This window comes from Pocillopora verrucosa, chromosome 10 (genome assembly GCF_036669915.1).
Source record: "Pocillopora verrucosa isolate sample1 chromosome 10, ASM3666991v2, whole genome shotgun sequence".
Lineage (NCBI taxonomy): Eukaryota > Metazoa > Cnidaria > Anthozoa > Scleractinia > Pocilloporidae > Pocillopora > Pocillopora verrucosa.
Genome location: NC_089321.1, coordinates 7,766,737 through 7,792,638, shown reverse-complemented (window position 1 = coordinate 7,792,638; position 25,902 = coordinate 7,766,737). Strand labels below are relative to the sequence as shown.

The 25,902-nt window shown below is 38.1% G+C and overlaps 4 protein-coding genes across 5 annotated transcripts; 2 read left to right on the top strand and 2 right to left on the bottom strand.

The window, feature by feature from the left end:
- The first annotated feature begins 99 nt into the window (after window positions 1-99).
- On the top strand, window positions 100-2,670 carry LOC131791682 (ras suppressor protein 1). Its single transcript, XM_059109044.2, has 6 exons — window positions 100-157; window positions 940-1,058; window positions 1,318-1,400; window positions 1,573-1,687; window positions 1,899-2,031; window positions 2,126-2,670. The coding sequence occupies exons 1-6, from the start codon at window positions 114-116 to the stop codon at window positions 2,211-2,213; spliced, it is 582 nt and encodes a 193-aa protein (XP_058965027.2). The 5' UTR covers window positions 100-113; the 3' UTR covers window positions 2,214-2,670.
- A 726-nt stretch (window positions 2,671-3,396) lies between these two features.
- LOC131791739 (aquaporin-2-like) lies at window positions 3,397-4,539 on the bottom strand. The gene is given in 5 exon segments (XM_066172838.1): window positions 3,397-3,512; window positions 3,515-3,542; window positions 3,814-3,860; window positions 4,203-4,377; window positions 4,380-4,539. Coding segments are annotated over 5 exon segments (498 nt in total). The 5' UTR covers window positions 4,512-4,539.
- Window positions 4,540-5,473: 934 nt separating this feature from the next.
- LOC131791642 (unconventional myosin-Id) lies at window positions 5,474-25,805 on the top strand. Of its 2 annotated transcripts, XM_066173463.1 has the most exons (22): window positions 5,474-5,780; window positions 7,705-7,798; window positions 8,407-8,572; window positions 9,024-9,077; window positions 9,865-9,960; window positions 10,296-10,415; window positions 10,492-10,698; window positions 10,974-11,228; window positions 11,333-11,443; window positions 11,772-11,831; window positions 12,176-12,246; window positions 12,616-12,690; window positions 13,049-13,103; window positions 13,230-13,289; window positions 21,397-21,474; window positions 21,750-21,830; window positions 22,456-22,541; window positions 22,759-22,963; window positions 23,130-23,251; window positions 24,833-24,933; window positions 25,317-25,461; window positions 25,698-25,805. In XM_066173463.1, exons 1-21 carry the CDS (start codon window positions 5,477-5,479, stop codon window positions 25,376-25,378), a joined length of 2,463 nt encoding a protein of 820 aa, XP_066029560.1. In that variant the 5' UTR covers window positions 5,474-5,476; the 3' UTR covers window positions 25,379-25,461; window positions 25,698-25,805. The 2 variants fall into 2 exon arrangements, with proteins under 2 accessions (XP_066029560.1, XP_066029562.1); XM_066173465.1 differs by lacking the exon at window positions 13,230-13,289.
- Window positions 18,446-19,480, bottom strand: LOC136283899 (QRFP-like peptide receptor). The gene has a single exon (XM_066173461.1). The coding sequence runs from the start codon at window positions 19,418-19,420 to the stop codon at window positions 18,446-18,448; it is 975 nt and encodes a 324-aa protein (XP_066029558.1). The 5' UTR covers window positions 19,421-19,480.
- Window positions 25,806-25,902: the final 97 nt, after the last annotated feature.

Sequence of the window (25,902 nt, the reverse complement as noted above, 5' to 3'; positions counted from 1 at the left end):
GTTATATGTGTCCAGTATTGCACTGGTTTGATTGCAGGTTTTTGGGAAATGTGCTAAAAAATCTTATAAAAAAGCTTTCAACTTCTCATGTGCATCTTTTTCAGGAGCTGCCCATGTCATTAGGCTCCTTGAAGAAACTAAGACACTTCAATGCAGCGTAAGTATTTTGGATTACAAATGTGTACCAACTAAGCAACTGAGAAGGCTGACAGCTGGATTGTAATTGGCTCTCAATCATGATGTGTAGACTTTTCTATGCTCAGCTCATATGTCATGAACAGCAATGTCCATTCATCCATCCACACTAGCTTAGTACAATAACTAAGGTGAAAAAAGGGAGAAAAGCCCTACTTAAGAAAAGCACTCGAAAGAAGATAATTATAAACTTTCTATAAATTAAAGTGTACATGTCTGTGATTCTTGTGAACTTTGCTAAGCTGACCAGCTGTTCTATAACTTTTTGCCTGATTGTAATGTGTTAGGCATTTGCGGGACAATTGAAACTTAATGAAGAAACATTATTTTTACTGTTGTAACAGCCATCTCTTTCCCTTAATAAACCTCTTAGATCAGCCCATGACCAGCAACTGATTTTAGTGGTCACAAACAATTAAATCTCTCTTTCCCTTCTTTGCAGGATTAGTTAGTTGTCTACACTCAGATTTTTCATAGCCCAAGATAATTTGGTTTATCAAAGGTGTTGATAATGTAACTCAGCCATTGTAGAGAGTTTGTATGCTGATGTTTTGAGCTGACTTAGGGCTAATGTGTGATTGATCAGCCTTAAAAAACTCTCTGCAGTGGCCAGTTTACACTATCAACTCAGATGACAAGACTAATTATCTTATAAAACAAACCACTGGTGTAGCACTACATTTTTTTTATAAAATTACCCCTATGTTCATTTATCATGAATCAGTTAATAATTGTATTTTTCAGGGTAAATCGACTAAGTTCCCTGCCCAGAGGCTTGGGAACAGCATCTGGATTGGAAATCTTGGATTTAACATATAATAACCTCAATGAGAAGTCACTACCAGGAAACTTCTCTGTTATGAGTAAGTTTTACAAATATCACCAGCCACAAAGGAAAGGCAGAAAATCAATGCTACCAAACTCCTTGCAAACTTGTCTAGTTTTCTTGCAAGTATATGAAGATTCCCTCATTTTTAGATATAATAGATAAAATCTTTTGCAGCTTTATTTTCATATACCATTTTTAAAAGTTATGTACTAGGTTGCTAGTACCATGCTGTAAAATAAGGGTTGAATTGAAGGCATTTAAATGAATCTAATGAAAGTACACCTCATTTTCAGAACAGCTCAGAGGCCTCTACCTGGGAGACAATGACTTTGAAACTTTGCCACCAGAAATAGGAGAGCTCAGAAACCTTCAAGTGGTAACTGCTGAAATTAAGATTATAATAAGATTTAACGAAGGTCTTAAATTTTAGTACTCATAGCCAAGGACTAAATAGTTATAGTCTTTAGTGTGAATCACGTGAATAAAAATTCAAAACAATTTCATGATACCAAAGGTAAAATGTTTATAAATGTTTTTTATTGTTGCAGCTTGTGTTGAGAGACAATGATCTGATTGAACTACCAAAAGAGCTGGGGAAATTGAGTAGACTGAAGGAACTTCATCTTCAGAACAACAGACTCACTGCTCTACCTCCAGAACTAGGTAATGTGTACAGTGTTCAAAATTCTAGAGTTCCCCCCTTCCAAAAGGGGCAAAAAATTAGTTGCAATCAAGTAGGCTATTGGGGACAGTTAACATTATGACTGACAGACCACACCCAACATGCAATCCTAATGTTCTTCTTCCTATGCACAATACTTGACAACAGTTACTCTAATTTTTAAAATGTTCTCCTGAAATGATTAAATTGAAGGTGAGCTAGACATGGGTAACCCGCGGCATGTTTTCAAACCTGAAGGGAATTCATGGATACAGCAGCTTGAAGATCAAATTGTTCTGGGACCATCACATGTGTTTGTGTACATCAAAACTGATGGATACAAGAGGTTTGTTGCAGAAGACATTCTTTTCCTCAATCATTAATCCTTTACTGCCCCTCTTCTCACAATGAATGTTCTTTACTTCTTTCCCTGCATTTAGTTTGTACGAGCGTCTCATTACCTCTGGCAATGCTCCACCACCAAAGAGGGAGAAGGAAAAGACCCTAAAGAGAAGCAGAAGAAAATGACTTCCCTGGCCTGATAGCTTTGTTATCACAGCACTTTATTCAAATTTGAGGTAGAGGAAAATGCTCTCATCAAAAAGTATTCAGCACTTTTTGATACCAAGTACTGTTTGTCAAGATTAGGTTACTAATATATGTCCAAGGTCATCTCACAGAAATGTTTGTTTCAAATGCAAGAAATACAAAGTGACCAGTTAGAGTGAACATACATTTATATAAGAGATTTTATAAAAATGCTCATCCATATAAGGCAAATAGTTCCTGGCTAGCTTTGAGGAAATAAGTAATAGAGTATTCTATTTTTATACAATTTTGTAAATAAACACGGTGCCCACAAATAGGGCAAAGCATCTTCCAGTGCCTGTATTTGCCGTCTGTAGATACAAATATGTGCCATGTACAGTTAACCTTATACTGCTGATGTAAACACAACCATAATTAAATCATCTGAACCAATAAATTTGAAATTTTTTACCAAAACAGTAAATTTTCAGCTTCATGGTTTTTAAAATGAACCAACTAAAATTCAAGTACTTTAACTTAATGTAATACAATGTTAATTTCAGAAAAGTTCCTTGGGTGTTAAATTGTATATCTTTCAACATGTACCTCTGAAGTTGGTATGACTGGTCTAAATGTCAACTTAAATTTTGCTAAAATGAACCATTGTTTGATTTAATTATAGCAATAAGATTCAATCCCCCCCTCCCCCCCCCCAAAAAAAAAAACCATTGGGATTCCTCCTCACTCATTTAAACATTAGTGAAGGCATGAAAGAGTAACAATACGTAATCCACTTTTCTGATATGGATTGTGCTGTACACAAATAAACACTACACAGTTCTTTTCAATTCATAGGGAGCCTGGGTTTGTATGTCACAGCTTGGTAAAGGTTCTCTCAGATAGCAGGTAATTTAGTGTTAACAACTGGGTTGAAAACGTAAATTAGCCACCGTAAAGAGTAAAAAAGCTGACGTTTCGAGCGTTAGCCCTTCGTTAGAGCGATTGACGAAGGGCTAACGCTCGAAACGTCAGCTTTTTTACTCTTTACGGTGGCTAATTTACGTTTTCAACCCAGTTGTTAACACTAAATTACCTGCTATACTCTCCCACCGACGCAGCACCACAGTTTCTTTAGAAACTTACCCCTTCGTTCTCTCAGATAATTTGGTTAATTTAGTTAATTTCATGGCTTGTTCTGCATTTCCTTGCAGCTCCCTTGCTCCCTTCTAGTAATAACAAGCTCCTCTGCTGAAGTAACAGGGAAACTGCATGCCACACTGTAGATCCCTGTTGCCAAAGAGCACCAAATATTGGGCCTAACCAGTAAACCTAAAGAAACGGGCAGAAAAAATTCATGAACACCAAACAGTAATAGACAAGATATTAAAATAGGCAAAAGATAACTTGCCTCTGGAGGTCACAATGAAAAGCAAACTTTTTTACACTGAAAAATTGCTCAAACTCCAACTAAATACAAGTAAACTGCTCAAATAATTCTACACCAAAACTACTTCAGCCTTTGTAAACATCTTGGTGGTCAGTAATTTTTTTCACTAGTTACACCATGCCCAAAGCTTTTAACAGCTAATAACTATCATACCATTTTCTTTACGTCCAATTTTCCTTCTTCCTCAACACAACAGAAATCTTTGCAAAAATTGCCCAAATTTAATGTAAAAATTCCAACCGTATTATTTTCAGTGTACATGAAGACATTTTTGCTGTCTGGCAGATATACCAGCGAGATCTATGAACTTAGCAAGATTTGAGATTCTAAGCCAAAGTTTCGGCACTAAAACTTAGCGGGAAAGCTACAAGCTAGACGAATAGAGATGAACAAATACGGTGCTTTCATTTTCTAGTTTTTTCTTACAAGTTATACCTTGGGAACACAAATATTCTTAAAATATATCGAGAGGCCTCATATGAATTTATTAATTACAAGGAAATCCACATAGTTTCCTTGCGAGTGAAATCAGTATTTCTTACCGCCAGTGAGCTGTGCCCACACAATACATACAGCCCTCTTAGGTGATATATTTCTGTTTGCCGCTAAAGCAATGGTTAATGCAGGGTTGAAGAACCCACCGCTAAAATAAGTCAAAATGTTCACCAAAAAAGCACTAGTGAATCCAAAGCACAAAGATATGCTTTTAAGCATAAAAAAAAAACGTTTCGAGCTGTTTCTTCCCCCAGCCAGTTGATTGTTAAACCACAACCGAAGAAAACGAAAAAGAAAGAGCAGACAGCTTCCACAACAAATAAAAGGAAAACAGTCGTGCATTCGAGACAACTCATGATAACTGAAAAAATCCAACAAACAAGGCTGATTGCGTCTGGGTATGCCGAGCGCGAAATTTCCCAGGGTAAGCTGCATGGCAAAAGACAAACCCACTCCCCCCCCCCCCTAGAAAAAAAATTGTGTAGAGGTGGCGCCCGAATTTTCGTATTTGCATGCTCTTAAACTGAAAATTGGGTAAATCGTCGTATATAGAGGGCACTGAAATTTTTCACTTTGTATCATGTTGAAAATCCCGGAGCCTTGTAGGTTTTTTACTAAAAGAGTTGATTTCGCAGAGGAGATTTTAAAAAATGTCTTCATCAGTATTTTGCCGCTTGATTTGCGTCGTCGAGAATTAAGTGGGACGTTATTCAAAGAATATGAGACACCTTTAGTCAAAGGACGTGTATTTAAAATATGTAATTATGAAATGCGGAAAATTATCATGAGGGGTTTACTGAAGGTTAAATATAGAAAGCAGTTCCGATTATATGGGAACAGCTAATATCGTGTCCGCTCAGATCTGACTAAAATAACCTTTTTGGGTATAATACTCAAATACGTACTGAACTATGTATTACATATATGGTTTGAACTGATTGAAGTGATAATCATTGAAAGTAAACAATTAATTGATAAAGATACCTGACGAAAAAGCATGTTTTTACGTGTTTTTTATCATTATTATTTTTTATAATTGTTGTTTTAAAACTACGTGATAGATTAGTTTTTTAAGTCGTCGGAAAAGCTGCGCCCATAATTTGACCGGAAACGAAGACATATCATTTAAAAAAATTGTCTACTTTCGTCTTCATCATGTTTTGAATTTCTCCCGCCCACTTTACCGGGTCACGACGCACAATATGTCAGTATCTGTGATTGGTTAAGGGATTTTCTTGACCAATCACAACGTTCGACCCTGACAACTTAAATCTGTTGGTGAAAACTCCGCACCTTACCAAAACTTTTTACATCAACAAGTATGGCGGAGCAGGAGAGTTTGGAGTATGGCAAAGGAGATTTTGTCCTTTTGGATGAAATCACAGAAAATGCCTTCATGGCCAACCTCAAGCTACGTTTTCAAAAGGAGCGAATTTACACGTACATAGGAGAAGTGCTTATTTCAGTAAACCCGTACAAGACTTTGAATATCTTTGGAAACGATAAAATTCAAGAATACAAGATGCGAGAACTGTACGAGAGACCACCGCATCTTTTTGCCTTGGCAGATGCAGCTTACCGGACGATGAAACGGCGGTCAGAAGACGCTTGTATCGTTATTTCTGGTGAGTTTGTTGTCTGTACTATGTAGGGTAACAGTGGAGGTCGAGGTGTCAATATAGGACTTTATTATGCAGATTTGAAACCTAGTTACTTTCGAGATAAGCTGAAAACGATACGTAACGAAGCGCTTTCGGAACAAGATGTGAATTTTTTCTTACTGGAAATTTAATTGAATGGAATTTGGAAGCCTCTTATTTGTGTCGTAACTAAGAATAGTAAAGTTAAAATTTTAATGTTAAAGTTTAATTTTTTGTTTATGTTAATTCGTTGACGTCTGCGATGCCTTCAGCATATATTACAATTCAACATGGTAATGTTTTGTTAATTTTCGTACGGCTGTAAAACGTTAACGCTTGATTTAGTTCAGGCCTGAACTTTGCAAAGAACTCTGTGTAATTTGTTGGTTAGCAATTATGGTGCCTATCGAGAAAGCGAAAAGTTACTTTAAAACTATTGAAATTTTTCGGTTTCTGAATTTTCGAGATCTAATCTGGCTGACGTCATTTTAAGACATTTCAGAAATTCTCTTTATTGGGGATTTTTTCGGTGCTTAATAAATATGCAAAGCCTTGACGATTATAAATTCGAATAAAAATGCTCTTGACTTCTCTCTTAATATGTGAGCTGCTAAATGATGGTTCCTAAGTGAGAGAACAAATTTATTAAGTTAATAAAATTTTGGAGTGTACATGTTTTTGAGATAGGTTTTGTTAACCGTTTCATCGTGAATAATCTTTGACATGTCATCTCTTTTTAAAAGAACTTCAGCTGAGATCAGCAAATAATTTCGATTGTGCTACTTCAAAAGAAATCAATCCTGAAATAAAAAATATCAGAATTAAAGTGTTTCCTTTGATCCCTTTTTTTCTTACTCTCTTTACTTGAGAGGTCATGGATGATTTCACAAGAAGTTACACACTGATCTTCTGTTGAAAGGAGTCAATAGTTTGAAATAAATTAGAAATCTCCTGAAGGAACTCGTGTCTTTTATGAAAGATTTCATTTGAGCTTGGTGAGCAATTTTTGTTTGCTCTGTTGAAAGAAATTAATCCTAAATTTGATCAAATATAAGTGTTACTTTTTTCTCTCCTTTATCCTTTCTTTTTTCCTTTCTTTTCCAGACAAGTTATTTTAAAATTAATACAAATTTAAACATTGATGATTCTCTTCAGGTGTCAAAGGCTTAAGATAAGTAGAAAATTTGTTTGAAGACTTCACAAAATGTTATGCTAAACAATCAAATCACTATATTTCTTTTTTGTCAAGACTAAAATTAAAGACACTATAACTACCCCATAGGGGTTTCAGGACCAGTATAAGTAAACCTCAAGTTAAATTCCCTAAATGAATTTTAAGAGGCTTTAATTAATTAAGCAATAATTATTTAACTGATAGGATGCATTGACTTGGCTGCATGACTCTTTAAGTTAACCCTTGAAATCCCATTAGTGATCAAGATAGAGGTTATCCTTTCAATAACAAAATGATATCACAGGAGATAAGTCATAATGATAAAATACCACATTCTCCAAATTAAAATCATAAGGATCGTATGACGGGTAGTAAGGAGAATTGCTTAATAAGATTATGGGAGTGAATGGGTTAAAACTAGGATCACTTAGTCAAATCCAGAAAGAGGCTGGTTAGAGGGTACGAGTCCAAAACACCAGATTAATTGATGAATCTCTTCTTACTCTCTCTCTCTCTCCCACTGTGTGTGGCTCAAAGAAGAGAAGAAGAAGTCCCTTCAATGATTTCCTTGGAGTATTGAGCCCATCAACATTTTAAGTATCACTTGCCATTTCATGCAAACTGCTAAGAAAAGAGGTTTTGCATGGATTGTATTTCTCTTTACAGCTAGTCACAATTGATGCTAATTAAGCTTTTCTTTGTATTTGATATTATTAAATTTATATTTTCTAACAGGCGAAAGTGGTGCAGGGAAGACCGAGGCTTCTAAAATTATCATGAAGTATATTGCTGCTGTTACAAATCTTTCAAAACAGTCTGAAGTTGAAAAGTAAGTAATTTTCTGATTTCTCCTTTTTCAGTAGATCAGTTTTTATGTATATTAACAAAGCCAAACAGAGTCAAAATGTTCAAAATCAAAGAAACTTATTGCTAAACAAATGGTGGATTACCACAGGTTGATTATATTATTTAAATGTGTTTGCATCAAGAGCTAAAATCAGACCTGTTGTAGTTAACTATTAATTTGGTGGTTAAACCTCATAGCTATATTTTGTTTATAAGGCAGGGGAGATTGGAGAACTCTCGGGCTACTATGCAGAATATTTGCCAGTGGCTAAATTCTGGCAGCCTGAGCTTTTTCTCATTCAGAGGTACTCACAGACTTTTTGCAAAGTGTGCTGAGGGCTTTCTGGCTCATGCCAGACCCCTTAAGCACCTCTCAAGTTAGCTAACTCTGATGGGCAAACAAATTAGGCTGACTTAAGACTTTCCAAGACTGCTTGAGAAATCAGCAAGATATTTACAAAGCAGCACCAGTGAGAAGAGGATTCCTCTATCATTTAATACTACTATTCTGTCACCACATTTCTATTAGTAAAAATTGCTTTAGTGTTTAGGTATGTTTTGAGTGATATTTTATACTGTATATCTCAACAGGGTTAAGGACATTCTTTTGAAGTCCAATGCAATTTTAGAGAGTTTTGGCAATGCTAAAACAGTAAGAAATGACAATTCCAGTAGGTTTGGAAAATACATGGACATTGACTTTGACTTCAAGGGAGATCCTGTGGGAGGACACATTTTTAATTACCTCCTAGAAAAGGTTTGAACATTTTCTTTGCTTGTTCATTATCGAAAACTTTAAGTTGCCAATACTTTTATTGGTATTTTTGATCAGTGCTTATGGGTATTGTCTTCTGTTGGTCAGAAATTCTAGCTCTGAGAATATAATATGTAAATTATAGTTCCCACCTTTTAAACATGTTGGAATAAAAGTTAGGTTCGGGGCTGGAGGGTTTCATGAAGGGCTTAACTGGAATTTACATAATTTATTCAAATCTGGAAACCTTTTATTGATATTTTGATTTTTTGCAGTCACAGGCTTACACAGAGCCAGCTTGAGGATCTCTTAAAAAGAGGCACCCATGACAAGCTTTTCCTGTAGATGGCATCTAATTGTTATTCTCTCCTGACGCCTTTATGAAATCATCATCCAACTTACTGAAGATACATTTCCTTAATTTATCAAATTTCTGTTTGTCTTTGTTTTTCAGTCCAGAGTTGTTAAACAACAGGAGGGGGAGAGAAATTTCCATTCATTCTACCAGGTTTGTAAATGGAGGCTTTCATGCATACCATTGTATGATAATTCAATGTCTACTGTATGGAAGATGCCCCTCAATTCACAACCCAAATGATAAGCTAGTTTTTCAATGTTAGTCTAATTTGTTGACTTGAAAGCGATCTTTGCAGCAATGAACACTACTTGAGCAGTAGTGAAAATAATACAGGCCTGTAAGGGATTTGAACTCGTGACCTCTGCAATACCAGGGCAGCTGTGCTCTACCAACTGAGCCAACAAGCCAACTGGGAGCTGGTCATTATGTTGGTTCCATATAAACCCGTGAAGTGATGAATAAATGACTGTGAATATATGAAAATGATATAATTTATGTGAACTACAGATAAAAACATGAAAGTGATCTTCACAGTAATGAACACTACTTGAATTAACAGTAATGAAAATAAGGCTTGAAAAAAATTCAGGCCTTTACAGGATTCATTACTTTACAGTTCAAGTAGTGTTCAATATACTGCAAAGATTGCTTTCACGTCTTTATCAGCAGTTCACTTATATGATTTTCACATATTCACAGTCATTTAATCTAATTTGTGTTGCTTCTTTTGCGTGAGATGGACTAAATTATGAAAAGTCCCTTCTTTTCAGCGAGGGACCCTCATGAAGTCATGGTACACATCATATTTCCACAGGCTTTTAAAGGAAATTTGTTATTTGAGGGCTGTGGCATTTGTTTGCTGATCTTTATAGATGCTTGTTCGTTTCAAACTTTTTCCAGTTCTCTACCAGTAATACCAACCATTTGCTTTTGCTAGTTACTCAATGGAGCACCACCTGAGACCCTAAAAGAATTGTATCTACAAGAGAAAGCTGAAAGTTATCACTTTGCCAATCAAGGAGGATGCACACAGGTATGAACACATAATTTTTGCTTGAATGTATATAGCTTGAGCCTATTGCATTTGTTACATTGCAATACTACTAATATACCATCTAGTCTTACTATCTCTCTTATTCTATTCACAAACATTACTAGTCTAGTTGGTTAAAATACTTGACTTGTGTTCTAGAGCTCCTGACTTTATAGTACTTGTAATCCATGCTTGTAACTAGTACCAGGTCATTGAAGTTCTATCAACCGATCAGGTTTGTTTATGGAATTGAGTAATGACTATTATGTCTGCATACAGTATTTCATTATTTTGTCCCATTTTGGGCTCACATATAAGTTTTAATCCTCTTACAGGTCAAGGTGATAAATGACACAATGGATTACAAAGTTAATATTGAAGCTATGAACTCTGTGGGCTTCTCTACTGAAGAAAAGACAACCATATGGAAAATTGTTGCAGCAATTCTCCATTTGGTGAGTTTCCTGTTTTAAAGAGATATAATGTGGTAGGAAATGACAGAGAAAAATGCAGCCATTTTTTTTACTTCAGGGTAATGTAGAGTTTGTTGATGATGATGAAGAACAGGCATCCATAAAGAATAGTGAAAAACTCAACATCATTGCATTTCTCTTGGGAACTGAGCCAAGGCAAGTGGAAAAGGCTTTGTGTTACCGAGTGGTTGCAGCCAATTCTGAAGTGGTGGACAAAGGACACCATGCTAAGGAGGCATCTCACGGACGTGATGCTCTTGCTAAGGTACAATGTACTTGTATTGCAGGCTTATTTTTTGTCTGAACTGTTGTGTACCAGTGAGTCAATCTATAGGGAAGATAGCTGTCCATGTTGCATTGAGTTCAAGAAATACCTCAGACCAAGTTAGACTGTGTTGTGTTGTGTTGTAAAGGGTGAAATAGCAAGGAACCCAGGGAAAATCCTCTAGGGAAAGAAGACAGTCTATTTAAGAGTAGCTAGGGAGACATTATAAGTTTTTTCATATTTTGTATTGGTGGATTTTATTGTTTTTCTTTCAGGCCATATATGATCGTCTTTTCACATGGATTGTAGGACGGATTAATGATGTGACTGAACTGCGCGATGAAGTGACTCATGGAAAGTGTTCAGTGATTGGAGTGCTTGATATCTATGGCTTTGAGATCTTTGACAACAACAGCTTTGAGCAGCTATGCATCAATTACTGTAATGAGAAACTTCAACAGCTGTTTATTGAACTGGTGCTGAAACAAGAACAAGAGGAATACCAACGAGAAGGAATTCAGTGGGAGGAGGTATGTAGCTGCAGCACTAAACAATATCAATAACATTTATAGATAGTGAAAAAGTCTACATGATATGAGAATGTTGAGTTGCTTGGATTTTATTGATATTGTAGATTGAATACTTCAACAACAAGATCATCTGTGACCTGATTGAGCAAAACCACAAAGGTGTTTTTTCAATCATGGATGAGGGATGCAGGAGCATCGGTAAAGTGTCTGATATGGTATGTTCTCTACTCTAGATATAGAATGATGGGTATATTCTGGTCAGGAATTAATGAATGTTAGACAACAGAGGATCTTAACATGAAATCTATAGAAAATTAGTCAAAAGCAAGCCAGAGGTTTTCAATGTCATTGATTGGGGGTTGTGCAAAACTCAAAGTGTACCATTGTAGAGGTGCTACTGCATGAACCATAGGTTAGGCAGAGATTCAATCACCTCCCAAGTTTCCAGTGTCTTTCAAGAATGATATTAAGTAATTTTTTTTCAGTGAATTATACTTAGGATATTAAGGGGTTGTCTAAGTCCTGTTGATCCTATTCTTACAGATGTTGCTACAAACCATGGACCAAAAGTTGGGAAAACACAACCACTATAAGAGCAGGCTGGTGAGATGACAATTACAAGTAAACAAGTTGTGGATTCGAATGAAATGAACATAGGCTCTATTTTTAAATGCTGGTAAACCTTGCAACACCCCCTTATTTAGGACGAAAATGTTCTTTGGAATTGGATTGTAGGCTAATGGACAAACCTTGCACCCATGCTCAGGGAATTTTTGAGCCTTAGCATAAATCTATTTCCTACAAACCTCACCATTATCTACAATCCTGGGTGAGCCATGTGAATCACTGCATGGTACAAAGGTTAACAATTTGAAGAGTTGGACACAGGTCACCATTTTCTCATTTGCTTTTCTTGAGACCTTACTTTTCAACCTCTTTTATTCCAGACTGACCCCTCAAACAAAGCAATGGAATTTCACAAGCATTTCTGCATCAAACATTATGCAGGAGATGTGATGTAAGTCATTATCAAAGGATGATCAAAACATTGATTGAATGGGGATGCTATCAGGGATGACTTGTCTCTAAACGAAAGCTCGTAGCCTCTCCAATCGATTCTCCGTACTGTCTGCCATATGTTCTTTCAATTTCTGCTATAAGATTTTTGGTGTTGAATAAAGTAACATCCCCTAGTTGCTGTTTCTGGCCAGGAATAGGCTATTACTACTGGGAGAGAGAGGGTGAAGAGGCCACTTCCACGGGAAAATAAATAAGAAACACGTTCTTGAATGGGTGGAAAGTTGTTTCCGATTTTTCGGAGAAGAGATCTTCTTCGATTAACTGATCATTTGGCTGTTTTTCTTTCTTTTTTTTTTTTTAATTATAGATATTCAGTTGTGGATTTCTTGGACAAAAACAAGGATAATTTGTATCAAGATTTCAAAAGACTCCTATTCAACAGGTATATGCACTTCTTCTGGTATTGTTTTATTAAACTGTCGCGCGCCTTCAGGCGCCTTAAGCTTGTAGTTTGACAGCATGCACATCTACATTGATAATCAAGAGAAGTCATTTTAGCTCGTACGTAGTCATTTCTTTCCTTCTGTGGGGGCGAAGCGAGGAAGATCCGGCGTTCCTGGCCTGCCGCTGGTCGCACTTCGGCCTACTCAGTGTATAATGTGTATGCGAGTTTTGCCAGAAGATTGGCCGACTGTCCTTAAAAAAAACTTTTCACAATGATTGTCTTTTGGAAGTGTGGTTGGAATGAACAACTCACTAAATAATAGAAAGTTTGTTGTGTGTTTTACCTTTTTGTACAGTTCGCACAAAATTCTCCAAGATATGTGGCCAGAAGGAAAAGAAGACATTACAAAGGTATGGTAACGTTAAAATATGCTTGTTGCCGTTTACTCGGTTCACGACTGTGAAACTGCCTAAAACTTGCTTTTTGATGAAGTAAGGGTTATTTGGCTATATGATGAAAACAACCAATCTTTTTAGGAGACGACAAGTTACTTTCATCCCGAACACGGACCGCCTTTTGATCCAATCAGCGGTGATGTTAGTATTACAGCTACAATATTGAAAACCAACGTGACTGTTTTGTTTCTTTTTTTTAAGTCCAAGCACTTGCACCTGGTTAATGCAGTCATGGATTAAGCATATTTGTTTTACTCTTTATTTCCTTTATTATCACTTTTCATGATAACTATTGGCTACAAAGATATTTGCACCGCTCGTATTATCACTAATCTTATTTTCGGAAATCTTCGTTGATTCTTCGGAGAATTTCCGACTTCTGTTAAGAAAAATTGCGGAGTTTTAGTCAATGTAAACCGAAACATTGATTTTGACCTTGTAAAGCTAACTCTCCAGCTGATGAAAATTGATATTGACTGGCACTGTGTTCAACTTTTTCACCAAGGAGAATTCACACCAAGGTTCGTCGCGATGCAAAAATAAAATCTAGATTATCGCTCTCGTTTCAGTGTTATTGCCTAATAGTTTCAATGAAAACCTAAGTGATTGGTAAATCGAAAAAACAATGCATGGAGCGCTTTTCGATTGAGTATCGTAAAAGCAGAAGGCAAACAGAAAGAAATAACAAGCCAACCGTCTAAAGCGCGGGAAAAGGCATGTGGCCAAGTCGTGATTGGGTTAAGTTTTGCACATGTTTGGTTGAGAGAGTGGCGCGAGTTTTCTGAGCTAATCACAGAGCGAAGTTAAGCGAAACTCCTCTGCGTTTTTCTCGGTCGACTGCAGTATGACTTTACTAGCCTAGAGGTCTGCCAGGCAAACAACAGCTAAAAAGATTCTTTAGACCTTGTCGATATTGTCTGCAAAAAATAAAACAAATCCAAGGATTTATCGCACCGTATGCGAGAACCAGTAAGAAGGCAATAATCGAAAAGAATTTGAAGCCACAAGACGATTTCATAGTGCTGTTCGATGAAAGCAAGAGTAGCGCCCAGTAGATACTGAAGGGAATCCAACACAGCACAAACGCCAACACGATTGCAAAAGACATCTTCAGGACATTTCGCTCTCTCGCTGAACGCTCTCTTGCGTTGACTGACTGCTCACCTGGAAACTTTTGCGACTTGAGGCGGAAAATGATGATCATGTAAAGTATGGTAATCAAAACTAATGGAAAATAAAAGAATAAAATGAATTGTCCCAAAGTGTAGTTTTTAATGGAGGGCAACCCTCCAACAGTTTTGGTCCACTCCCACTTACACGCTATCATTCCTGGATAAGTAACAAGTTTTCTGTAAAATAAGTTTGGAGTCTGGAGGATCATGGCGGCGATCCAGGTGCTAGGGATGAAGATTCGGCACATCTTTAAACTAATTAGCGGGGAACGGAGAGGGAAAACCACAGCTCCAAATCTATCCACTGCTATCAGAACTACACTCTGTGTAGACACATAAATGGCAACATTCGAGAAGAAGGGCAGCAGCTTGCACAACGCCTCTCCAAGACCATCACCGGTTAACCAGCTGTCGAAATATAACATCGCTGAATTCCGTGTAAATACTATTACAGAATAAAGCAGGTCGGACATGGCCATGTTTACGATGAAAAAGTTGTTCGGTTTTCTCATGCTTTTCGTGTTTAAGACAATTATGACGATGAAGATATTACCAACGAACGAGGTAGCAAAGAACAGACAGTAAAGGAAGGGTAGACTGATTCTGCCTTCTGTAGGATAGGAGCAGCTCAATGGTCGTGTTTCTTGCATGGAGGTAAAGTTTGCAAAAATTGCCTTGATCGTTTACCTTAGTTGTCTTGTTCAAGAACGTTTCCTTCAATTCTTAAGTCTTCTGGATCGGAAATACTCTTCAATTTCAATTACTTTGGCTGGCGAAGGAAATATTACCAAAAGGAGGAAAGGCGTCGCCGGACCATCATCGCGGGCGATTACTTTAAAGGAAAACTAAACCTACATTTGCTGTCATTTCTTTTGAATGAAGAAGATATCAAATCTATGGGTGAAAACATTACTTGAATGGACTTCCTTCGAAGTCTTTCCAAATTGATACTTGTCATGATCTTGCATTAGGAGACACTTCAAATGTGACGTTGATGTCATAAAGCCAACGCAAAAAAATTAATTTATTTTAGTTTCTTAATGAAGGTCGGCCCACTAAAGTGACAAAGTTTGTTTGTTCCGTGGGCGTGGGCCTGCTTTCGTTTTGGGAATTATCAAACAGATAGAAGGAACTTCTGTAATAAGATCAGGGTCATCCTAGTATTAAATGAAAACTATAACGATTTTGGTTTGGTCGGTTTTCGTCGCCGGATAAAAAATGTCAAAGTTAACGGAAGCCTCTATTATTAACCATTCAGATGCATCAGAAGATTGACTTTCATGACGTCCCAAAATTTTAAGTTTGTTGTCATTATTTTTGTCAAGAATAGCAGTTTCCATTAAGGAACTTTAAAATAAGGGTTAAACTTTCATTTCGTGAAGCAAATAGCTTTTTTTTTTACAATAACCTTTTTTAGCTTCAAGGGTTCAAGGCTTGTTACACGATGCCTCTGTACTTTAATAAATGATCACTTTTGATGCAACCGCCGAATTTTCATATCAATCGCTTTCCTTACGTTAGAGGCTGAAAAATATCCATTAGTGAATTTTTTTTAACTATAATACTGCTGATTTTAATTATCAATCTCCAACAAATATGAAGTAAAAACGGTGATCATTTCTTTGTAAGCCGTCTAATAGCAACATAGACACCCTTCTGTAAAAGATGCAACAATGTCTTGGAAAGATATTTTATCAGAGTGATGTGTTACTTACAAAAAAGATAAGCGATGTTTCTGACTCTAATACTTTTGGTAGAAAATTTTTATACTAAAATTTGAACGCTTAATCATTCTTTCAGAGTAATAATGTAAAAAACTGAAAAACCTTGCAAAATTCTCTGGGTATTTGGACGGTAATTTGTCAGTTCATGGAGTGGCGAATTTTAAAAGTAAACATGGTTAAGTGCACATCACTATCTTCCTCCTGAATGAGAGCATATGTTCCTATTGGCGTTCCGTATCCAGAGCAATGGATGAAATTTAATGAATGAAGAAGAACAAACTACCCTCTGTACTACTAGTGCGACTTTAATATCCATGCCCTAAGCAGAGAGTTTTGATGGGGTTTTTGGTTTCTCGGATTGCTACAGAGCGATTGCTGCACGCAAACACGCGTGGACATGACTGACGGTGAATCATAATAAACATTTTAGCGTTCATCTTTGGGAAGGCTATATTGATAGTACAGAATTCAAGGTTTAAGAATGCGACTAACTTAAGACTTTTGAGTCGCTCACTCGGCGACTGCAATGATCATCCTAGTTTCCTAGGACAAAGAACTGCATGTATTGAAACGGAACATTACGACGATGTGCCATGGGTAGCCTTGAATTTAGTAGAAAAACAGCCAAGGAAGTTCTTTGACGATGATTTCCGCTGAAAATAAAACAGATGCAGGGGTTAATAGCGCGAACCTCAGTTTTATAAACTCCCAAGAATATAATCAGGTGGTGTCCAATATTTTGTAATGGATCAATATCCCAGTCAATGTTTTAGGCACGAAACATACAGCGTACGCAAGCACGATAGCAATGGACATCTTCAATCCTTGTCGCCCTTTCTTCCCTCGTTTTTTTCCTTAAGCTGTCTGATTGCTTGCCTCGTATCTTGTGACACCTGAGATTCGAAACGATGATTGTGTAAATAATGGTCATGAAAACCAAAGGGAAATACAACAGTATGATACAAACTGACAAATAGTAATATTTAAAGGACGAGAACTGTCCAAAGGCTTCGTTCTACCTTTGCAAACAATCAAGCTTACTCATCTGCTTGGACTTGATGACTCTTTGGTAAAAGAGAACTCGTGATCGAGCAGCCAATGTAGCGATCCAAGTGGCACAAAGCTGGCAACAGCAGATCGGACATGGCCGTGTTTGCGATGAAGAAGTTGATGGGGCTTCTCATGGTTTTTGTCTCGTAGACAATTATTCCGATGAAGATATTTCCAATCAGTGAAACAACTAAAATAAGGCAATAGGCAACGGTTTTTCCGACTCTTTCTATTGTTGGGTTGCTACAATTTGGTGGATGAGTTCCATTCATCGTTGTGTTCAGGCCTGTCATAGTTGTCATGATTCTCAGCGTTTTGTTCAGTGAAATCCACGTATTGCCTGAAGTACAGATGTAACTGTGTGGTCGGCTTTCGCAATTAGAACAGAAAAATTAAAAAGCCTCCCCGATTTACCGTTATTTAATTTTTTTTGTCTTGTTGGTATTTCTTTTTAAAGAATATAATTCTATCGCCAAGGAAAGAAATTTGCGTAAGGAGGCTTGACAAGGTATTCTATTGTTTACAGTGGGCGTAAAGCAGTCAAAAAAGTAGAGAAGTGTATGTCCAGTCAGAGACTTAGACCGATCGCTCAGGGAGGTCAACCAATGTGATGTAAAAACTGTTAAGTTAACCACTGATTTTTCCGAAAGAGAAAACCAAATCTGGCAGAACTACTTAATTTAGTATGTGTATGGGGGATAAAGGGAAACATATAGCTTGTTGATTGATTTTGCGTAGGAAGAATGGAAAATCTATCTTTCACCGTCTCGTATCGAGTCCAAAATTAACTTTTTCAATCCAAAACCGAAAGTTATCACATGTAAGTGTATTGAAAAATGACAAGAAGCGTTAATAAGACAAACCACCGATAAAAACTCGCAGCAATTGAGGTACAAAGGAGTCCAGTGGGAAGAATACAAACACAAAAAAGTTTGTTGCTCGCTTGTATCCTTGTCAAGTTAATTGAAGAAACTGTTGGCTTCCCAAAAGGTCAATAAAACCTGGTGTAGAAACACTTGTTCAAAAACGCGGAAATTTTCTAATGCCTGTTGGAGGATTTTTTTCAAATTGCATGCACTTATATGATTGGCTGTCGCTTTTACATTACGCAAAATGTTGCTAACCTAAGTTCATTGTTGAATAACAATTTGTGCTTCGATCTACGCTCTTATGATTTGATATGCTGTTGCAATCAAGTAACAGAAAACGAACTGAACTGAATCAATTTCAGTAAACGTCTTACTTTACAGCGATACAGGAGCTCTTCAACATTTTACTCAAACACTACAATAGCACAGTAATACAATGTTTATCTCGTTCAACTGTAACAGAGTACTGAAGCGTTAATTAATTACTCCTGTTGCCCAGAAGAAGAGCATTTAAAGATATTTTTAAAACCTTGACGATAATTTCCGGCATAAATAAAACAGATGCAAGGGTTTATAGCACAGTTTGAATGCCACACGAAAAATACAATGGCGTTGAAATACTGGAGGCCACAAGACGCTAAAGTGGAGCGGTTCAATGAATATAGAACTAAGACCCAGTAGAAACTGAATGGCAGCCAGCATATTGCAAATGTTAGAACGATCGCAATGGACATCTTCAGTACATTTTTCTCCCTTCTCGCTCGTATTTCTCCCGCGTTGACCGATTGCTCATCGCGAATCTTGTGAGAGTCGGATCTGAGTTTCAAGAGAATTGCAAGGTAAAGTATGGCAATCACAATAATTGGAACGTAGCTAAAGACAACGAACATTGCTAGAATGTATTTTTTAAACGATAAAGATTCTCCAAAGGTTTCTTCCCACCGCCGCGTGCACTTCAGCCCCTCTGGAAACTCGACTAGTTTATAGGAGGACATATTTGGCGACATGACAACCGTGGCGATGATCCAAGTTGTGAAAATGAGGAATCCGCACAGCTTAGAACTGACGAGTAGAGAACGGAAGGGGAAAAACACTGCTCCAAATCGATCCACTGCTATCAAAACTAGGGTCTGAATCGACACGAGAGCCGAAACAATTCCAACAAATGGAACTATCTTACACAAGGCCACGCCAAGAGGACCTCTGATCATCCAAGTGTCGACGTACAGCTCTGTCACAGTCCTAGGAAACTGGAACAACGGGAATAGCAGATCGGACATGGCCATGTTTACGATGAGGAAGTTGATGGGCCTTCGCATGGTCGGCGTTCTGAAGACAATCACACCGATTAGGATATTTCCAATCAGAGAAACAATAAATATGAGGAAATAAGAAGAAGTTTTTCCAATTTTTTCTGCTGTGGGATTGATGCAGCTTTGTGGCTGTGTGCTATTCATCGTTGTACTCAAGTTTGCCAAAAAAGTAGTGGTCGTGGCTTCCCCTCCTATTTCAGTGATTTTACGAACGAACTCGAGGAGGTGCGTGCACTTCTAGCAAAAGTAATGCTCGTGTTTACAGAAAATCTTACTTGTTAAAGGAGCACTAATTTGCATCCTTATTTTATATACTGGCGCCAGCGTGTGGTCGGCCCTTGTAGGAGACCTCTTCAACTTGTCGGAAATTTCAAATTTATCACTTGGAAAAACAAACTTCATAACGAGAGGGGGTAGGGCTCAAGTGTTTGGTAATGAAAATTTCCAGTTTGTGCATCGCAGATTGTGTATATTTTAAAACCTCTAATAAGACTTGAGGTATAGCCACGGCCCACGATCATGAGTAATTTCTTCAAATTTGGAATTATAACTTCAAGTTCTTGATCAAAGGAACACCTAGGTAAATGGCACCTTGTCACAGGCGGGGAATGCTTGATGCAATTTTGGAATAGATTTTTTGAGCAGTTGAATACTTAGGTAGCTTTATTTTCAACATTTGTATAGTTCTAATAAACCTCTTGTTTTCGAATTCGTTGTTCGTATGGCACTACTTAGGTAAAAGACAAGATAACTAATTTGCGAGATGTCGTCACTCCTTTTACAATGTGCAAAGTGTTCGGAAATTGAAATTTTTTTGTAATTGGTTTTTAGAACGCTTTTCGAAGTTTGAAAAATAAAAAGCCTTTTTAGGGGGTAAAAGTTCTAAGGGGGTATAGTTCTAATAAACCTCTTGTTTTCGAATTCGTTGTTTGTATGGCACTACTTAGGTAAAAGACAAGATAACTAATTTGCGAGATGTCGTCACTCCTTTTAAAATGTGCAAAGTGTACGGAAATTGAAATTTTTTTGTAATTGGTTTTTAGAACGTTTTTCGAAGTTTGAAAAATAAAAAGCCTTTTTAGGGGGTAAAGTGTGACATCTGGCAAGATTTTTTGCTCGGCATGCTTGCAACGTTGGAAATTAAATTTTAAGGCGAGTAAAAATTTTTTGTTTAAATCTTCGTCTTAGCTGTGGCTTGAAATTCCCCAGTTTAACTACCGCTCCCTTGTCGATATATTTTATTATTCCAATTATTCACTGTCACCGATTTTTTTATTTCGTTTTTTGTTGGTTATCGTAAATGAAATGGTAGAGGAACAAGCACAGCTTAAGATACACTATTTTAGAAAGATCTCTAAACTTTTCCGCACAAATTGCTGGAAAAAAAAGCAAGATAAGCTTAACTATTACATCAACCCGGCATACTGAAGAACGATCTTCTCTATGTAGTTTTCCACTTTTGTAAACGTGGAATCCTCCTAAATTGTTTTCAATCGAAAACAAAGTTTATTGTGTCGGTTCATGCCAAGGTTATTCTATCTTTAGAATTTGAACACTGACAAAAAACGAGAAGAATACGGTCGTCAACTGTTGGAAAGCGCGCTAAAGCAAAAACCTGCGTGGTATACCACCACTTGTTTCTTGTGAATTTAATTTCCTTAGACAATAAACTCCGCATGTCTTCTTGCTTGTGTGCAACCGTAAGAAAACCACTACCTATCGGAAAATATGTAATGCACGCAGGAAATACATTTATAGATGGTAATGACGAGTTTCCGTTGAGGGAAATCAAATCACGAGCAAAGGTCTCTCTTGAACTTTAGTTTGTGTTTTATTCTATTCTACCGATCTGAAATGGCATTACTCCAAGTGTAAAAGGGTCAGCAATCTCAAATCATACCAGGTTGTCGAATAAGGATTCATTTAAGACATTCTTCAAGACTTTGCTATCGAGGGATATATGAGAGTCGACGATAGATGTGCTATCTGAGACGATTGGAATTATGAGAATGCATGACTTTCATGACGTCTCATGGTCCGAGTTGCTCCGATTTTTGATACAGGGGTAAATCATACAATTAGTTGTTAAAATTCAATCTGAAAATTCATTTTATCCACAGGTTACCCAGCGTCCTCTTACGGCTTGTGCCCTGTTCAAAGGTTCAATGATAGCTCTTGTGGAGAAACTAGCTGTTAAGGTATTTTTTTTCCTCGTTACTTTGATGAAATCCTCAGTGAAATAAGTGTGAATGATAGAATAAGCGAGATGGTTAGTTTTGAGCTCGGTAAAGAAATAGAGAAAGATGTTTTTCGTCCTGTCACGAGCGTGGGACAAGACGAAAAAATTCAGTCCCCATGAGGAATCGTCATCGGGGACTTAGAATCTTTTCTTTGTCCCACGCTCGTGACAAGACGGAAAACATTTCCCAAATGTGAATGATGTATTTAAAAACTTCCGTCATTTCTATTCTAGAAACCATTTTATGTCCGATGCATCAAACCAAATGATGCGAAGTCGCCATCACTTTTTGACGATAGACGAGTCGGTCATCAGGTAACTAAGACGTACAATCAAAATTAGAAGTGAGCCCCAACCTGCTGGTTGTTTTCATCGATTGGAAGGCAGTTAGTGATTCGGCCCAATGGTCAGTGCACTGGACTCCAAGTCGAGAGGTCTAGGTTCGAGACCTGGCCGGGTCAATACGATGTGTTCTTGAGCAAAACACTTTCCTCTCGCGATGCCTCTCTCCACCCAGGAGTGGAATGGATGGGTGCCGGCAAATTGTCAGGAAAGCCTGATGAAATGTTGGGGGGCACATTTGCGATGGACTGGCATCCCAGCTAGGGGTAGTAGTAATACTCCTAGTTGCTGCCCGTTACATGGAAACCAGGATAAGCTCCGGCTGGCTAGGCCAATAGGCTCGAGTACAGATTTGTTGTGATTTAGAGAGACGAGACATTTCTCCTTCCAGGAGTACAGATCGGAAACAACAAGCTGTCAGGGAAACCGTACTAGTAGTTTTGAAGTGGAATCCCGCTCAGGGGAGTTATAATTGCTTTCGTTTGCCACAAAAACGGTTTAGTGGTGTAGACCACTTAATTCGTTTTCCAGGTATTGGACAAATAACAAGGGGTGAAGTAGAGAGCATTTCTGACTACTGACATTGTATTTGTTGTAGGTGGACTACCTTGGCTTGATGCAGAATCTGCGTGTGAGGCGAGCTGGATTTGCCTTCAGGATGCATTACAAACGATTTCTTCAAAGGTGGGGCAGTGATGGGAACCACCTTTAAGTAAAATTAGCGCCGGAAGAAATTCCTTTTTAAAAAATTATTGAATTCTTTCAAGTTTGAATTCAACACCAGGACCTTAAATAGACCAAATGTTTACTTTTGTCAAGCCGCCAAACTTTAAATGACAGCTGTAATGTTTCTAAGATGGTACAATCTTTAAAATTTAATCCTTGTTATATTTTACCGCAGGTATAAAATGCTTGTGGACAAAACTTGGCCTACCTACAGTGGGATTGACAAAGATGGTGTTGGTGAAATCATCGACCGGTCAGGTTTTTCCTCTGATGTCAAATACGGTCGAACTAAGCTGTTTATTAAGACACCTAAGACTGTGTTCGAGCTGGAGAAGAGGCGAGCGGAGACTGTGCCAAACTTAGTGCGAATTCTTCAGAAGGTAAGGAGCAGTTGTTTGCAATCAACAGGTGGAGGTTGTGAAAATTACAGGCACTGATAAGGCGTAAGGTATTTTTATCCAATTAGAAAAACGCGCTTTGTTTGCGGGTTCATAATTTCGCTTCCTTTTATATGATATTATCATTGTTTTACGGTTCGTTTTACAGCACTGGCGAGGTGCACTGGTCCGAAGGCGCATGAAGAAGGTTCGTGCGGTATACCTGATCATGGATAACTTTAAGAGATATCAGTGCAGAAAGTTCGTATTACAGATTCAAGACGCCTACAGGTACAAACCACTCCTAACTCAATCCTTAGCCACTATGGATTTGAATAAGCAACATTGATTGAAGGCTAAGTTTTTTCGTTTGTCTCACGATGTAGTCACGTGTGATGTAGATCGCGACGTTTCGACTTCTTCAGGCGATGACTGGTCATGCGTGATCTTGTAAGCATGATGATGCTCTGCTGTGATTAGTTGTTTTTCAACAGCTCTGATTGGTGCACTTCGATCCTTGCTGTTTCACTCAGTGATTTGCTCCCTCGGTGGTCCGCTGTCGCACGGCTCTCCTGTTAGTGTGTTTTTTGATCAAGGGCATCCACGCTTCTGGAATTTCTATTCCACTATCCCTGTTGATGTTGTTGGGGTGAATTCTTATATGAATTGCCTCCTTGACTCTGCGCGTGTAGTAATAAGGGTCACGATCAATAAACTTAACTTCTTCCAGAGTGGCTTGTGCCCGGTGTTGTGAGCATGCTCTGAAACGGCGGAGGCAAGCGGAGGCAAGTTCTCTAGCAATTTTTAAACGCCTTCTTAAAGGACATTTTATCTGATTTTTTTTTTTTTTCTTTTCTCCCCTTTTGTAAATTTTAGCAAATTTTACCTAACCTTGTAATCTTATTGTAAATGTTTATATGTAATTTTTATTGAACCCAGGGCCCCTAAGGATACCAGCCTTGCAGCTGACTGGGCTACCCTGGTAAAATAAAGTTGTCTTGTCTTGAGGTCTCAGTAAGGGCGAGTCGGATGTCTCGATCGTGCTCTTTAATTCTGTCTTGCACAGGTCTTCCGGTCTCTCCGATGTACACCTTGCCGCATTTACAGGGAATCCTGTAAACTACGCCATCTTGTTTAGCCGGGTTGATAGCATCTTTTGGTCGTACTAACTGAGATCTTAGCGTAGTCTCCGACTTGAAAACAGTGCGTACGCCTTGTTGTTGTTGGCAACGGCGAAGCTGTTCGGACAGACCTGACACAAGGTAAAACCGCAGTAGCTCTAAACTCGTTGGCGGGTTCGGCACTGTTGTGTGGTTTTCTGGTCTTGGTAAGTTTCTGCAAGAAAGAAAAAGGATAGCCATTAGAAACCAGAACAGATGACAGATGTTTTTTCTCCTCGGAGATGACGGAGGGTTTTGTTACGAGACGTTTGGCGCGCTCGTAAAGGCACTTAACAATACCGCGTTTTACTGATTGAGGGTGGTGTGAATCATACGCTAAGTATTGATCGGTGTGCGTGGGTATCCTGTATACGCTGATGGTGAGTCGGCCCTCAGGTTCTCTTAAAACTGCGGTGTCTGAAGAAGACTAGGAGTATGCAGTCGAAACGTCGCGATCTACATCACACGTGACTACATCGTGAGACAAACGAAAAAACTTAGCTTTTATTGTTATTCACCACGATAAATAACCACGACCTTTTTTACGAAAATTGATTAAGTTGTTCAAAGCCAAGTGTTACCTTACTTTTTCTTTTACTTCTTAACAAAAACCGTACACTGTCCAGACAACTGGGGGTGTGGAATAGGCCTGATCAGTGGACTCACGATAATAATTATTGACATTATAAATATTTGTTCCTTCTCTCTGCAGTGACTGTAAGCAGCGCGGTGACTATGGAAAGTCTATTACCCCACCCACCCCCTTAGGGCATGCCAAGAAATCGCCTCTTTCTTCGCGAAAATCTTCGGAAGGTGAGGCAAACTTAAATAAGTGATGCAGAAATTTCATATGAATCGATGAGAAAGTACAGAGGTTGTTGGTCCATGTTCGTTTCTTGAAGTGATGGCAAAATCACCTGGCTGAACGAATGTGCAGAAACTTCGTGAACTTTACTAGACCAGAATCCAAATCCTTACCTAAATTAAAGTTAGCCCAAGTTATGCGTAGGCTCTAATTCCGTCGTGTTCTGGACTCTGGTCTTCGTTCATCTTCAGTCGGTGCTTGGGATGCTTTCCCGAAAAGCAATAAATTATCGCGCCTAAATAATGCTCAGTTTGCAGATTTCGACACGCATTGGTTGTTATATATTTCTCAGGTTCGGTTTTGGAATTTTATTTTTGTGTGTTTGTCAAAGGTGGTGGGCCTCTAAGGTATTGTCACGCATTCCAGATCAAGACCGTGACGAGGTTATGTTGAAAGCTGCAGCGTTTGATTGCTTGGGAGGAAAGCGAAAGAACTGGGCACTGCAGACACGATGGCGTGGAAACTACCTTGCAGAGGTAATTGTGGAAATAGCCTGTTTTCATTGTTTCGCAGTAGTAAGAGGGAGATATCAATATTCCTAGCGGGAGATAAGAGAGAAGAAGCAAAGCTTGGTTCAATCAACTGCATTCTTAACGCAAGTTCTGTGCAAGGTGGTAATTCTCAGTAAAGAAAAAAGCGGGAAAACATGAAAATCCTTCGAGTAGCTTCATTATCTAGCTCTCTTATTTGCTTTTTTTTATCTTGTCCTTAGCCCGAAGAAAACTCCCAGTCTGAGGTGTTTAAAAGAAATGTTGTCAATAAATTCACGACGAATGGAGAAGAGGTGTTGTTCTCTTCTTATGCCAAGAAGGTAAACTTGTCACTTTATAGTCTTGGTATCACACATAATATGCCTCGTAAAACCTGTCAGAAATGTAATCCTGAGTTTTTGGGTAACTTTTTTTTTTTCCCCTGGT